The sequence below is a fragment of the Cucurbita moschata genome, unplaced genomic scaffold (assembly GCF_002738365.1).
Source record: "Cucurbita moschata cultivar Rifu unplaced genomic scaffold, Cmos_1.0 Cmo_Scf00019, whole genome shotgun sequence".
Taxonomy (NCBI): domain Eukaryota; kingdom Viridiplantae; phylum Streptophyta; class Magnoliopsida; order Cucurbitales; family Cucurbitaceae; genus Cucurbita; species Cucurbita moschata.
Genome location: NW_019268535.1, coordinates 3,963,496 through 3,978,788, shown reverse-complemented (window position 1 = coordinate 3,978,788; position 15,293 = coordinate 3,963,496). Strand labels below are relative to the sequence as shown.

The 15,293-nt window shown below is 40.8% G+C and overlaps 1 protein-coding gene across 1 annotated transcript; it reads right to left on the bottom strand.

The window, feature by feature from the left end:
• Positions 1 to 13,344: 13,344 nt before the first annotated feature.
• Positions 13,345 to 13,716, bottom strand: LOC111456719 (uncharacterized mitochondrial protein AtMg00810-like). Its single transcript, XM_023098685.1, has one exon. The coding sequence runs from the start codon at positions 13,714 to 13,716 to the stop codon at positions 13,345 to 13,347; it is 372 nt and encodes a 123-aa protein (XP_022954453.1).
• Positions 13,717 to 15,293: the final 1,577 nt, after the last annotated feature.

The following is a 15,293-nucleotide window of genomic DNA, read 5'->3' as shown; positions in this document are numbered from 1 at the left end:
ATGAAGCTTTTTATAGTTAGCTTTGTGGGAAGATATATATATATATATAGCCTTTAGACTCCATGGAGGAGTAATTAATGGAAGAAGATACAAGAAAGAACTACGCTCATAAATCTAAAATGATGCTACCCTATCGAATATTTAAAGTTGGAATATTTAGACTACTTGACTATAAAAGTTTATACATTGAAAACAAATCATTCATCACGTGCTAATGAATATCTGTAACGACGGTATTTTTGTTTTAAATTAAGAGTGTTTTTAAGTGCATGATGTGAAAAAAAAAAAAAAAACCTATCTAAGAACTTTTTATATTAAAAAAATTGACATCGGACTCGGGAAAATATGGAAAAAATATAATTAGAATAAAAGAAAAATATTCAATGGTTCGAAGATGAAAATGCTATTAAACTATTATAACAATAGAGTTATGACGTAAATGTAGAAAACTATCTAGCGTGACATTTATTTTGTAGCTTCATTTGCTGGCGTTATTATCCGTATATGAGCCATTTGTCTTTACCTAGAAAAATTATAAACATAGGACGAGTAATTAAAAATACTTAGTAAGTGACCTAACCATTGGAGTTAGAAAATACAACCTTACGTAACATGTTTCATGATCGGTTGAAACTATTTTTAATAATTGTTTTTTGGGCTCTGATTTCTTTTTTAGGTGCAGTTGGATGCATGGTGCTACTCCATACACAATTCAAGTATGCAAGCATAAATTCATTACGTGGGTTCGTAATGTACTCTCTACGTATGACTATGGGCTAGCACAAATTCACACTAGAAAAAACCAAGGAAAGAAAGGAGTGTATATAATATTGTGCTATACGCTTACATATATTACATATTAGAGAAGTAATACATGCTCGTGTGACATACAACATATTTGAAGTCTTACAAAGAATCATGGTTCAATGATATGATACACATAATACTTTTTTATTTACCCTGGCATAAATTTCATATGAGTTCGTATCTATATATTCATGGTCTTTCATTCATACTTATCATACCTGGTACATCTTGATATTCATAAGGCATAACGTGATTCTATTAACCTAACAAACGTGAATCAACAAATAAGAAGCATATGCATCACAAAACTTCATTCCATAAATAATAGAAAGTAAATAACTCAAAAGTTACCGGTTGTTCATGTATCAATCAATTCATTCAACCTAGTTCATAGGCATTCAAATTTTGTAACAACTCAAGCCCACCGCTAACGGATATTGTTCTATTTGGGCTTTCCCTTTCGAGCTTCCCCTCAATGCTTTAAAACGTGTTTGATAGAGAGAGGTTTCCACACCCTTACAAAGAGTGCTTCATTCTCCTCCCCAACCAATTGAGATATCACAACCTACCCCCTTTCAGGCAGGGTCTAGCGTCCTCGTTGGCACTCGTTCCTTTTTCCAATCGATGTAGGACCCACCAAATTCACCCTCTTTTGAGGCCCATCGTCCTTACTCGCACACCGCCTTGTGTCTACCCCCACTCGGGGAATAGCCTTCTCGCTGGCACATCGCTTGGTGTCTAGCTCTGATATCATTTGTAACGGCCCAATGATACATTTGGTACTTGTAAAATTGTTTTAATAGAATGTTATTAGATTCAGTTTCATATCATCCAATTTCACCTACGAAACTTTATCTATTCAGAAAATTGAATTTAGAGTCTATCCATAAACCAACAAACGATTAATTATCATAAAAGCAGTAGCGAGTAGAGGAAGCCAACTAGTCAAACCAAAATACTTTCAGCACGATCCAAAATAGTCAAACGGAACCAATTGAATCCAAATCGAGTAGAGGAAGCAAACTCAATAACTTTATTTTACTTTTTCAATTTGGCTATAATTATAGCGAATTTTCTAATTATACCGTAAGTGAGGGCCGGCCAATAGGAATATTTTTTCCTTTATCAAACTTGTATGAAGTATAAATAATAAAATTAGATTCTCACTTGTTATTCTTCTTTCTCTAGTATTGACTTTTCAATTTACCTTTTATTATTCAACTTTTATGGGTTTCCAATTTTGACCCTACTCTTTTTATTTGTTTTATTTTCTTATATTTATAAAATTAAAAAATGTATATTTTAATTTATAGGAATAATAAAAAAATTTAAATGCTAGCCATAAAAATAGAAAGAAAGGCATAGTAGACCTTGATTTGATTAAAATGTTCTAAAGAGATAATAAAGCAAATAATTATATTATATCATGCTTCATAAACCCATCTTATTTTGCCATGGTAATATGAAAATACTATCACTACTTTATACAAAAGTTATCGAAAAAAATGAATTCTCCTTAGTGTTTTTAGGTTTTACTTTCGACGTTGGTGTGACGTTTGACATGCGTGTATTACATAGCAATATGAAAGGAATCCAATAAGATTTTACAAAAGTTACAAAAAAAAATAGTCTTCAACTTTTTAAATACCTCTCATTGTTTTTGTTCACTTTAGTTTTTACGTAGAAGTTAATCTTCTCTTATCACTATCCATTACATTTTAAGTTCTAAACGTGAGGTCACATATCAGTTGGAGAAGAAAATAAAACATTTTTTTATAAGGGTGTTGAAACCTTTCTCTAGCAGACGTGTTTTAAAACTTTGAGGAAAAGTTTGAAAGGAAAAGTTCAAAGAAGACAAATGTTTCCAACTTTTATCTCTCTTTCTCAAATTGAATGGTTCACTATGTTGGGTGAAAGTCGATCGGCTAATTTAGGAAATGATCATGGGTTTATAATCAAGGAATACTCTTTCTATTGGTGTGAGGTCTTTTGTGGTAGCCCAAAACAAGCCATAAGAAGTTGTGCTCAAAGTGGACAATATCATACCACTGTGAAGTAATGGACGGAGAACACCACAGAATTAAAGCACTGATTCTTGAGCAGATAGGACGGCAATTTGCAGCCAAGGAGAAAAAGACGAATGACAATAATGAAGAGTAGAAGAACAAAGAAAAAAGTTGGTGGGAATAAAACAATCTATTCGGTCAACTAATTTGAAGAGAAAGTTAGGAAGGTGGCCATGCATGCAGGAATAAGCTTATATTATATAATATATTATGTTAATCGGTGTGCAACCGGAATAATTCAAAGAGAAAGATACAAAGGCAACTATGCATGTATAAGTTTATATTACGTGAGATCCACATTTATCGGAGAGTAACGAAACATTCTTTATAAGAATGTGGAAATCTCTCATTAGCATATATGTTTTAAAAACTTTGAGGGGAAGCACGAAAGTAAAAGTCCAAAGAGAGACAATATCTGCTAACGAGAAGCTTGTACTATTACAAATGTTATCAGAGCCAGACATTAGATGGTGTGCCAGTGATGACGTTAAGCCCTAAAGGGGAGTGGACACCGGATGGTATGTCAGCGAGGACGCTGAACACCGAGGGAGGGTGGACACCGGATGATGTACCAATGAGAACGTTGAGTCCGAAGGGGGTGGATTGTGAGACAATTCTATATAAGGGTGTGGAAACCTGGTATGCCAGTGAGTACGCTGAGCTCTGAAGGACACTGAGCACTGAAGGGAGTGGATACCAGGCGATGCACCAATAGGACGTTGGGCCCTGAAGGAGGTAGATTGTGAGACAATTCTTTATAATGGTGTGAACACCTCTCCCTAACAGATACGTTAGCAGACACGTTTTAAAAATATTATAGATAAGTGGATCGAGGAATAATCTTCTATGGCCGACTCGACAGCAGAATAGACATCCACGAAGCAAAGATATGCCTTTAATGTAAAGTTCCGTAGTGTGTCGGCTATCCTGTCTAGGATTAGAAGATGATTTAATCTAATGGGGTGAAATGACTGAAGGTTCCATTTTTCTTTTTAATTTGCATACATAATTATATTAACAAAAAAAGTTAAAAAGATCTTATTCCATTTGACTTCCTAAATTTATGTCAAGAAAGGACAGTGGGATATATGAGAATCTCACACAGCTCGGTTTACATCCAACTTAAAACACTCCTAATAAAGCTCTCAGTTTCAAGAAGACATCTAGCTTTAAAGATTTGGTCATCACATCAGCTGCTTGATTTTGTGTGCTACAATATACCAACAGTTCCGACTTTTGATAATTCTCTTAGAAAATGAAAGTGTACATGTATATGTTTGCTTCGACGGTGTAAAACTGAATTCTTTGACAATTTAATTGCAGAACTACTATCACATTGAATGACAGTTGTTTGACCTTGATTGACCTTGATTTAGATCAAGTTTGTCCACCAGTCATACTGCCTGGCATGCACTTGAAGCAACAACAATAAATTCAGCTTCAGTAGTAGACAAGCTAACAACCGGTTGGTTTTTTTATTGCAAAGAAACAACGGCTAAACTTATTAAAAAAAATATAACATGAAGTGCTTTTTCAATCTTCCAAGTCTCCTGCGTAATCGCTATCTTTGTAAGAGATAAGGTCACTATTTCCTCCTTTGTAGAAAATTTCAAATTTAATGGTGCCTTTAAAATATCTTAGCACTCTTTTTGCTGTTTGTAGATGGAACTCAGTAGGATTTTTCATATATTTGCTGATAAGTCCTACTACAAACATCACATTGGGTCGAGTGACTGTGAGATACATAAGACTCCCAAAAATCTATTTAAAACGAGTCCGGTCTACTTTAACACCTCCTTCATCCTTCACTAGTTTGCAGTCTGGAACAATTGGATTGTGAGCCAGATTGCTTTTCTTCGTTCTAAACCTTTGCAGCACCTCCCATGCATATTTCTTTTGATTAATAAACACACCACTTGATTTCTGTAGTACTTCAAGACCCAAAAAAATACCTCATTTTGCCAAGATCAGTCATATCAAACTCATGCTTCTTGGACTTCTTAAATTCGGAAGCTAGAACATTTTCATTTCCAGTAAAAATGAGATCATTAATGTACAAACTTACCATCAAAATTTTACCATCTTCTCTAGCCTTGACGAAAAGAGTGGGTTCATAATCACATTTCTCAAAACCTTAGTCCATAAATGAGCTTCTATACGATTGTATCAAGCACGCAGAGCTTGCTTAAGCCCATAAAGTGCATTTTTTTAAAACTTATAAACCATATATTCATTTCTTTTTGCGCAAGATCACCATGTAAAAATGCAGACTTTACGTATAACTAATATATGAACCATTCTCTTTGAGCTGCAAATGCCACCACCAAACGAATTGTTTCCACTCTTGCCACGGGAGCAAATACTTATGTATAATCTACACCTTGTTGCTAAGAATATCCCTTCACCACTAACCTCGCCTTGTGCGCGTGTCTATTTCTCTGTTTTCATTAAAATTTTGTCTTATAAACCCATTTCACTCCAATATTCTTTCCTTTTCTTGTAATTCTATCAATTCTCAAGTATCGTTTCTGTTAATTGCTTCTATTTCTACATCCATGGCTTTTATAATATCTCACTCTTTACAGCATCTTCAAGTCGAGTGGGATCTCCTGCAAATGTGAGCATGGCTAATGGCTGCATTATCTTCTTCTGAGAGTTCTTCTCGTGTTTCATAGTCTTGCATCCAAATCGGTGCCTTCCTACTCCTCTTTTCTTCTGAACAAGATAGAACTAGAGGAAATATCTTTCTCTTCTAGATTTGCATCAATATCAAGTTCATCTCTATTGTCATTAATCTCATTCGTCTCTTTGTCATGATCTTCCAACTCCAAATCACACATAACTTCTTCTTTATGCTTCTCATCCCATTCCCAAATTTTGTTTTCTTCAAATATGACATCTCGACTTAGTATAATTCTTTGTGAAATAGGAGCATACAGTCCATAAGCCTTTGATTCCTCACTTACTCCTAGCAGAACACAAGCTAAACTCTTATCATCAAGCTTTTTTATCTACTATCTAGTACATGAACATGAGAAATACACAAAAAAACTCTAAAATACTCAACTGAAGGCTTAACTCCACTCCAAGTTTCTTCCGGAGTTTTATTCTTAATGGCTAAAGTTGGACTACTATTCAAAACATGTATGGTCCAATTTACTGCTTCAGGCCAAAAACTTTTGGGAAGTTTATTTTCTGAAAGCATTCTGCGTACCATATTCATAATGGTTCTGTTTTTCCTTTTCACAACTCCATTTTGTTGTGGCGTGTATGGAGCTGTTAAGTATGCCATTTTGTTGTGGCGTGTATGGAGCTGTTAAGTATGCCATTATTTTCACAAAAATTATTGAATTTCTGAGATGTGAACTCCCCCACGTTCGGTACGCAGACTTTTAATTGATGCATTTTTTTCTTTCTCAATATGGATTTTAAACCTCATGAAAACATCAAAGGCTTCTGATTTTTTCTTCAAAAAGAAAGCCCATGTTTTTCTACTATAGTCATGGGTAAAAGTGAGTAAATACCTTTTTTTACTGTTGTAAATGGGTTTTATTGGTCCGCATATATCAACCTGTATCAATTGAAGCACTTGTGGTATCAATTGAAGCACTTGTGAAGCTCTCCATGTGCTTTGCTTTGGAAAAGATCCTCTTTGTTATTTTCCTCTTAAGCAATCCTTGCACAGCTTTGAAGGAGAATTCAGTTTAGGTAATACATTCACAATTTCTTTCTTTTTAGTGTTCTCAAACCATCAAAATTTTTAGTGTTCTCAAACCATCAAAGTTTAAGTGCCCATATCTGCAATTTCAAAACTGCACTATGTCCTCAGTGATTGAGTTGAAGCACACGAACGTAATAGCAAGTCCCTGTTCATGCAATTGTCCAATGCTCAACCAGTTGTTTGTCAATTTTGGAACATAGAACACTTCTGTAATAATATGCGTTATTACATTCACTTGTAGTCTTATGTTGCCCTTTCCTAGTACAGCCAAGCTTGTGTTGTTGCTTGTGTGTTGTTGCTGAGTTTTACTGAATCTCTGAAGCTCTCATTTAAATCTGAAAAATATTGTTTTACTTCACACCTATGATTGCTACAACCAGAATCAAGATACCAACAATCTTCTTTGCCATCTTTCTCCTTGTTCGCACCCGTGCAAGCCATCAGTATGTTAGATAAAACCTAAGTTTTTCCTTATTTAGATTCACACGATTTCATTAGTTGATTGAGTACCTCCGTTTGACCATTTGACAAACACACGTCAAATGGATTACCAAAGTTTTAGACGGCAATTTTGGAGGAAGTGGCACAGATTTAGTTGGCCACTCTCCGGTCATTTTTAGGATAAGTTATATTTAAATAGAAAATCTTTTCAGAAGATTTCACAACCTGATTTGAAGCACAGTCAAAATGTCAGCAATTCTCTCTCTTTGTTATTAGTGTTTTATTTTCTTCCAACAACTTCCCGTCAACGATTTCCTCTCACCGAAAAGAAAAGGATTTCCCTGGCCGATTATCGAAATCCCACAAGTGGTATCAGAGTCAGGTTGAAGCCATCGGTGGTATATCATTGCGGAGGAGCCAACCTATCAACAATCAAGTTGAATAGCTCAACCGGTTAAAGCGTCGACCTTACACACAGGTCTCAGGTTTGAGTAGAAGAAAATGCAAAGCGCGAAAATAAACACATCGTGGGGTCCATCTCGAGCAGGCTCGCTCACTCCTCCACGCCCGCCGCCAAGTGCCGGCATCCCCATCACTACCACTAAGAGGCCGACGCCGTGATGACGGGCATCGAGTTGTCGTTGAGCGTGAAATCCCCACTATTTTTTATTCAACCGCTACAACATCAACAATTCCATTAGCTTGGGCTTCTTTTGCTGACATAAAAGCATCCCTTTCCATATCTTCGGATACAACCCATAAGGGTTTGCCTGTTCTTTGTACATAAACCTTTGTGATGGTTTTGCGCAGCGTTAGTAGTTCTCCCGCTTCCAGGATCAATTCTCCCGTTTGTCCCTCATAAAAAGAACTAGCAGGTTGATNAAAAAATCGAAATGGATAAAGAAATAGTGGGTTCCTTCGTTTCTATGGTTACTTCTTAAACGGTGAGGTCCTCTCTATACACCGGAGCTCCTTCTTTTATTTCATCAATGTTATTGTTAACTTGTACAGTTCACCCTCTTTGGCTCTACCCATGAATTAGCTAGTAATCGGTCTTTCACAACGAGATCTACCTATACAGTAACGGTATTTAATTATGAAGATTAGTTGGGTAGCTGACCCTCTTAGTCCGTTCTTGGAAGAATAAGGCCATAATCCTTCTGTTAAATAGGATTTCCTCTGCTTAATGGATAAGCATTTGTTACCAATGGGGAATTCTTTCTCATCTAAAATTGCAAATTGAGATGATTGGATTTGCACCAATAGAAACCATAAATTTGATACACAATAAAAGGATACGATAAATCTTTTTTATTTATTTTTAGGTAGTGAACGGAGTTCTTCCATTCATTCTATCCTATTCACTGGTATTTATCACTGATACGGGAAAAATTTTGTACTTTCTTTTGTCCCGGTCCATGGTCTGAACGAGTCGCACATACACCCTAGTACATGTTCCTCGACGCTGAGGGCATCCCCGAAGGGCGGGCGATTTGGTGATATTTCTGATTGGCTGTCTTGTGTTTCTAATAAGTTGTTTAATAGTTGGCATGTTGAATTGTATACATAATGAGTTGGTTTAGATCAATCCTAACCGGATGATTATGAATTACTTCTATATTCGATATTAATAATTAATAGGATTAATAGTAATAGAAAATATTATATTAACCCCCGGTAAGAAGAGAAAATCTCAAATTTCGGATTTTTGCGTGAAATCCCCGCTATTTTTTATTCAACCGCTACAACATCAACAATTCCATGAGCTTGGGCTTCTTTTGCTGACATAAAAGCATCCCTTTCCATATCTTCGGATACAACCCATAAGGGTTTGCCTGTTCTTTGTACATAAACCTTTGTGATGGTTTCGCGCAGCGTCAGTAGTTCTCCCGCTTCCAGGATCAATTCTCCCGTTTGTCCCTCATAAAAAGAACTAGCAGGTTGATGGATCATTACCCTGATGATTTAATAAATGGTTTTCTCTATCTCGCATGATCATGATGAGTCAAAGAGAATAAAAAAGATAGGATTAACAACCGTACAGGCATCCTTTGTGCAGTGCATACGGCTCCACAATGGAATTCGTTTTTACCTTCCATCGAAGGAATAGAAAATGGATAGCAATCGCTACTCTCGCCAACAGTATCACTACTCTCGATGGCAGCATCAGCGAGACAGAAATCGTGAAGAAGATGCTGCAGGTCGTCCCCGATCACCTTGAGCAAGTCGCAATTTCAATCGAGACATTGCTTGACGTGAACGACCTAACGGTGGAAGAGGTGACCGGAAGACTGCGTAACGTCGAGCAACGGAAGAAAAATACCGTTTCAGCTGTCGACAAGGAGGGTCGTCTACTCCTCACTGAGGAGGAATGACTTGCATGCCTAAAGCTCCGTGACGGCACCGACGAGAGCAATGGGCCCTCCAGCCGCAAAGGCGGTAAGAAGCCATGAAAATCTCGCTGGCACATGCGCGGGAAAGAGGCGGATCAAAAGAAGGAGGACGCTACTCTCGCCAACAGCACCACTACTCTCGGTGGCAGCATCAGCGAGACAGAAATCGTGAAGAAGATGCTGCAGGTCGTCCCCGATCACCTTGAGCAAGTCGCAATTTCAATCGAGACATTGCTTGACGTGAACGACCTAACGGTGGAAGAGGTGACCGGAAGACTGCGTAACGTCGAGCAACGGAAGAAAAATACCGTTTCAGCTGTCGACAAGGAGGGTCGTCTACTCCTCACTGAGGAGGAATGACTTGCATGCCTAAAGCTCCGTGACGGCACCGACGAGAGCAATGGGCCCTCCAGCCGCAAAGGCGGTAAGAAGCCATGAAAATCTCGCTGGCACATGCGCGGGAAAGAGGCGGATCAAAAGAAGGAGGACGCTACTCTCGCCAACAGCACCACTACTCTCGGTGGCAGCATCAGCGAGACAGAAATCGTGAAGAAGATGCTGCAGGTCGTCCCCGATCACCTTGAGCAAGTCGCGATTTCAATCGAGACATTGCTTGACGTGAATGACCTAACGGTGAAAGAGGTGATCGGAAGACTGCATAACGTCGAGTAGCGAAAGGAAAATACCGTTTCAGCTGTCGACAAGGAGGGTCGTCTACTCCTCACTGAGGAGGAATGGCTTGCACGCCTAAAGCTCCGTGACGGCACCGGTGAGAGCAATGGGTCCTCCAGCCGCAAAGGCGGTAAGAAGCCATGGAAATCTCGTCGGCACATGCGCGGAAAAGAGGCAAATCAAAAGAAGGAGGACGCTACTCTAGCCAACAGCATCACTACTCTCGGTGGCAGCATCAACGAGACAGAAATTGTGAAGAAGATGCTGTAGGTCGTCCCCAATCACCTTGAGCAAGTCGCGATTTCAATCGAGACATTGCTTGACGTGAACGACCTAACAGTAGAAGAGGTGACCGGAAGACTGCATAACGTCGAGCAGCGGAAGAAAAATACCGTTTCAACTGTCGACAAGAAGGGTCGTCTACTTCTCACTGAGGAGGAATGACTTGCACGCCTAAAGCTCCGTGATGGCACCGGCGAGAGCAATGGGCCCTCCAGCTCAAAGGCGGTAAGAAGCCATGGAAATCTCACCGACACATGCGCGGGAAAGAGGCAGATCAAAAGAAGGAGGAGCCGACTAATGACGGGCCAATCGAGTGCTCGTACTGTGGGAAGAGAGGTCACTTGAGCAAGAATTGCTGGAGCAAGCTCAGGAACAAGGAAAGGACCGAGAAGGCCCATGTGGCTCAATCCGAGGAGGACGAGCCGACCCTTTTCATGGTGACTGCATCAGTCCTACCCGACGTCTCTAATCTTGAGGAAGAGCTCCCCGAATCCACAGAGGTAATCAACGACAGCATAACTGCTCCGGTGAGCGTCAAACCCGAGAAAGAGCTCCAAATTGTGCATAACAAAGGCATCGGCTGAGGAGCCAATTCAACTGAAGGAGGAGCGAGTGTTCGCTCAAATCGGTGAAAGAGGCGAGCAGCAAGAGCACCGATGATGGGTCATCGACACGGGGGCAACAAACCATATGATCGGGGCCAAGTCTGTGTTCTCCGAGCTTGACTCGGGGATTCACGGGATGGTGAAATTCAGCGACGGCTCCGTCGTCGAGATCAAAGGGCACGACACCATCCAGTTCATCGGCAAGGGAGGCAAGCATCACAAGCTGACCGGCGTCTACTTCATCCCGAGGCTCAAGGCTAATATTGTGAGCCTAGGTCAACTCGATAAGGCCGGCTGCCACATTTCCATCAAGTGCGGGCTACTTAGGATCCGCGATAATCGTCGACGGTTGCTCACGCAAGTTCGGTGCACGGCAAATCGCCTTTACATCCTAGAGTTGGAGATAGAGCAACCAGTCAACCGCTCGGCCAAGTACCGGAGGATGGAAGACCTATTAGGAAGAGGTGAACCACTTGGACAGGCGGCGCGCCAACTCGAAGAAGAGGTGGCCAAACAAGACGTAGAGCCTGGGAGGACATGCCGCCAGAGACACCGAGCCGGGCTTAAATCGGAGTTCAAACAAAATAAGGTAGATATACCACAGGTTTTAGGAGGAGATTGTTAGATAAAACCTGAGTTTTTCCTTATTTAGATTCACACGATTTCATTAGTTGATTGAATACCTCTGTTTGACCATTTGACAAACACACGTCAAATGGATTACCAAAGTTTTAGACGGCAATTTTGTAGAAAGTGGCACAGATTTAGTTGGCCACGCTCCAGCCATTTTTAGGATAAGTTATATTTAAATAGGAAATCTTTTCAGAAGATTTCACAACCTGATTTGAAGCACAGTAAAAATTGCAGCAATTCTCTCTCTTTGTTATTTTACGCGTTTTATTTTCTTCTAACAACTTCCCGTCAACGATTTCCTCTCACCGAAAAGAAAAGGATTTCCCTAGCCGATTATCAAAATCCCACACAGTAAAATCTTTATTTTGTCTCTGTATAGTTTGGCACTTTATCCTTACTTGGACATTCCCATTGAAAATGCCCAAATTTGTGACAATTGTAGCATTCTACCGTGGCTTTTTCGAAGTTTTTCCTACCTCTTCCACGTCCCCTTCCTCTTAAAGTTCCACGACCTCAACCCCTTCCTCCTAACTGATCTCCATTTGTCACCTTCAAGGCATGTTCCTCATTGAATAAGTAAGCTACTTTGTAATTCATCAATGGTTAAAGTATCTATATTTTTAAACTTCTCAATGGAACAAACTTTGGGAGTTAGAGATCTTAAAATCTTTTCAACAACAGCAACGTCTCCTTTTCTTTCACCATTTTCTCTCATCTTATTTTCTATTGCAAGTGTTCGAGCAAAATATTCATTTACAGATTCTTCTGTCTTCATTTGAAGAATTTCAAATTTCTTTCTAAGTGCTTGCAGCTGTGCATGCTTGTCCAGAGTTGTTCCTTGATTTTTTTTCTTCAAAGAATCCCATATGTCCTTTGCTGTATCCTTGTTTAGAATCTTTTCTAGAATTGAACGATCTAATACTTGAAAAAGATAATTTTTGGCCCTTAAATCTTTCATCTTCTAATCATCAATACTCTGTTGTTTGACTGTGGAGGAAAACATTGACGAGGGAAAAGCCGAAATTGATTGAAGAAGAAAATAACGGAAAATACAAGGGAGGGAGAAAATAGTTTTATTCTGTGCTGAAGACTCGATGGATTGTTTGTCATACAATTGACATATTTTAATAGAGAAGAAAATTACAACTTAATTAAAGTTATTCCATGTGAATCCCACTCACTTTAATTCTGCGGTTAACTAAAAAAAATAGGAATGATTTTTAACCTAGGGATTTATCTAACAATCTTCTCCTAAGCCCTATGGTATATATCTACCTTATTGTTTGAACTCCGATCTTTTAGTGTAGTTCCTCTGTTCGGATGAAATCAATCTTGATGAGCCCCCGATCTGCACATTCTTGGATGTAGTAGAATCTGATTTCTATGTGCTTGCTCCAGTCGTGCAAAACTGAATTTTTGATTAGGGAGATCGTAGCTTTGTAGTCCACGTATAGCATTGGTGGATCGCCTTCTCTTCTGATGAGTTCTTCCATCAGTCGCGCAAGCCAGACCCCCTGTGTTGTCACTGTCGAAGCGGCGACGTATTTTGCTTCGCAGGAAAACAAAGCAACTACCTTTCGTTTTGTTGATTGCCAGCAGATCACGCCGCCTAAGAGGAAGTAAATCATCCGGCTGGTGCTCTTACGATCATCAACGTCACCGACCATGTCACTATCATTGTAGCCGATCAGCTCAAGCTTCTCCTTTCCTCTCCCTACGTAGTATCACACACCCCAGCCTCTAGTTCCAGCCACATAGCGCAGGATGCGCTTGATAGCCACAAGATGCTCCTCCCTAGGTGCTTCCATGAATTTTCTCACGTATCCAACGGAATAAGTAAGGTCAGGGCGTGTGTTTACCAGATAGCGCAGGCTCTCGACAATGCTGCAGTAATGGGTGGCGTCGACTGCCGTCGCAGTGCCGACCTTCCTTAGCTGGAGCCGGGCCTCGATTGGCGTCCTTGTAGGGTTATGATCCGCAAGTCCAGTTGTGTCCAGCAGCTTCTTTGCATACGTACTTTGGCAGATGGTGATGCCGGCAGTACTCTGTTGCACTTCGAAGCCGAGGTAGTAGCTGAACACGTTGAGATCGCTCATCTTGAAGTTCTTTGATATTTTTCCCCCTTGAATCTTTAGAGGACTTCCATGTCGCCTCTAGTGATTATGAGGTCGTCAACGTACACTCCCACGATTAGTCGTTGCTCGTTGTGGTTGTGCATGTACATATCATGCTCAAAGGCACAGTGCTTGAACTTCAGCGACAGTAGGGTTCTGTCAAGCTTCGCGTTCCAAGCTCGTGGTGCTTGCAGAAGCCCATAGAGTGCCTTGTGCAGGCATAATACCTTGTCAGGGTTGTTGTTGTCTAGAAAGCTCGATGGTTGTCAAACATATACGGTCTCCTTCAGCTCTCCGTTCAAGAATGCGGGTTTCACGTCCATGTGGTGGATCTCCCAGGAATGATGTGCCGCGACTGCCAGCAATAGGCGGACATATTCCAGCCTTACCACCGACAGAAATACCTCCTTGCTTCTGGACGTATCCCTTCGCCACTAGACGGGCCTTGTGTTTCATAACTTCTCCATCTTCATTACACTTCAGTTTGAAGACCCATTTGAGCTCTATGGCTCGGTGTCCCAATGACATGTCCTCCAAACTCCACGTCTCCTTCAGCTCTCTGTTCAGGAACGCGAATTTCACGTCCATGTGGTGGACCTCCAAGGAATGATGTGCGCGATTGCCAGCAATAGGCGGACAGATTCCAGCCTTACCACCAGCGCAAATACCTCCTCGAAATTCACTCCTTGCTTCTGGACGTATCCCTTCGCCACTAGACGAGCCTTGTGTTTCACAACTTCTCCCTCTTCATTACGCTTCAGTTTGAAGACCCATTTGAGGCCTATGGCTCGGTGTCCTAGACGTATCCCTTCGCCACTAGACGAGCCTTGTGTTTTACAACTTCTCTCTCTTCATTACGCTTCAGTTTGAAGACCCATTTGAGCCCTGTAGCTCGGTGTCCCAACGGCATGTCCTTCAAACTCCACGTCTCTTTCAGCTCTCCGTTCAGGAACGCGAATTTCACGTCTATGTGGTGATCCTCTCAGGAATGATGTGCCGTGATTGCCAGCAATAGGCAGATAGATTCCAGCCTTGCCACCGGCGCAAATACTTCCTCAATATCTACTCCTTGCTTCTGGATGTATCCCTATGCCACTAGACGGGCCTTGTGTTTCACAACTTCTCCCTCTTCATTACGCTTCAGTTTGAAGACCCATTTGAGCCCTATGGCTCGGTGTCCCAGAGGCATGTCCTCTAAACTCCACGTTGACCCATTTGAGCCCTATGGCTTGGTGTCCCAACGGCATGTCCTCCAAACTTCATGTCTGGTTCTCAATGATGGATGTCATCTCCTCCTGCATTGCCTTAAGCCAACGCGGGTTCCTTTCTGCTTCGACGAAGGTGTTCGGTCATCTGCGCTTATGACATTCAGTTCGGCCACTTCTTCGAGCTTGCGGCCGCCAGTTCAGGTGGTTCACCTTCCCCACTAGGTCTTCCATCCTCCAATACTTGGCCACCAGATCATCATCATGATTGGCATCCAGAATCGAATTTGCAGTCCGTGGTGTTGCAAACTCCATCACCTCCCCCACTAGGTCTTCCATCCTCCGATACCTGGC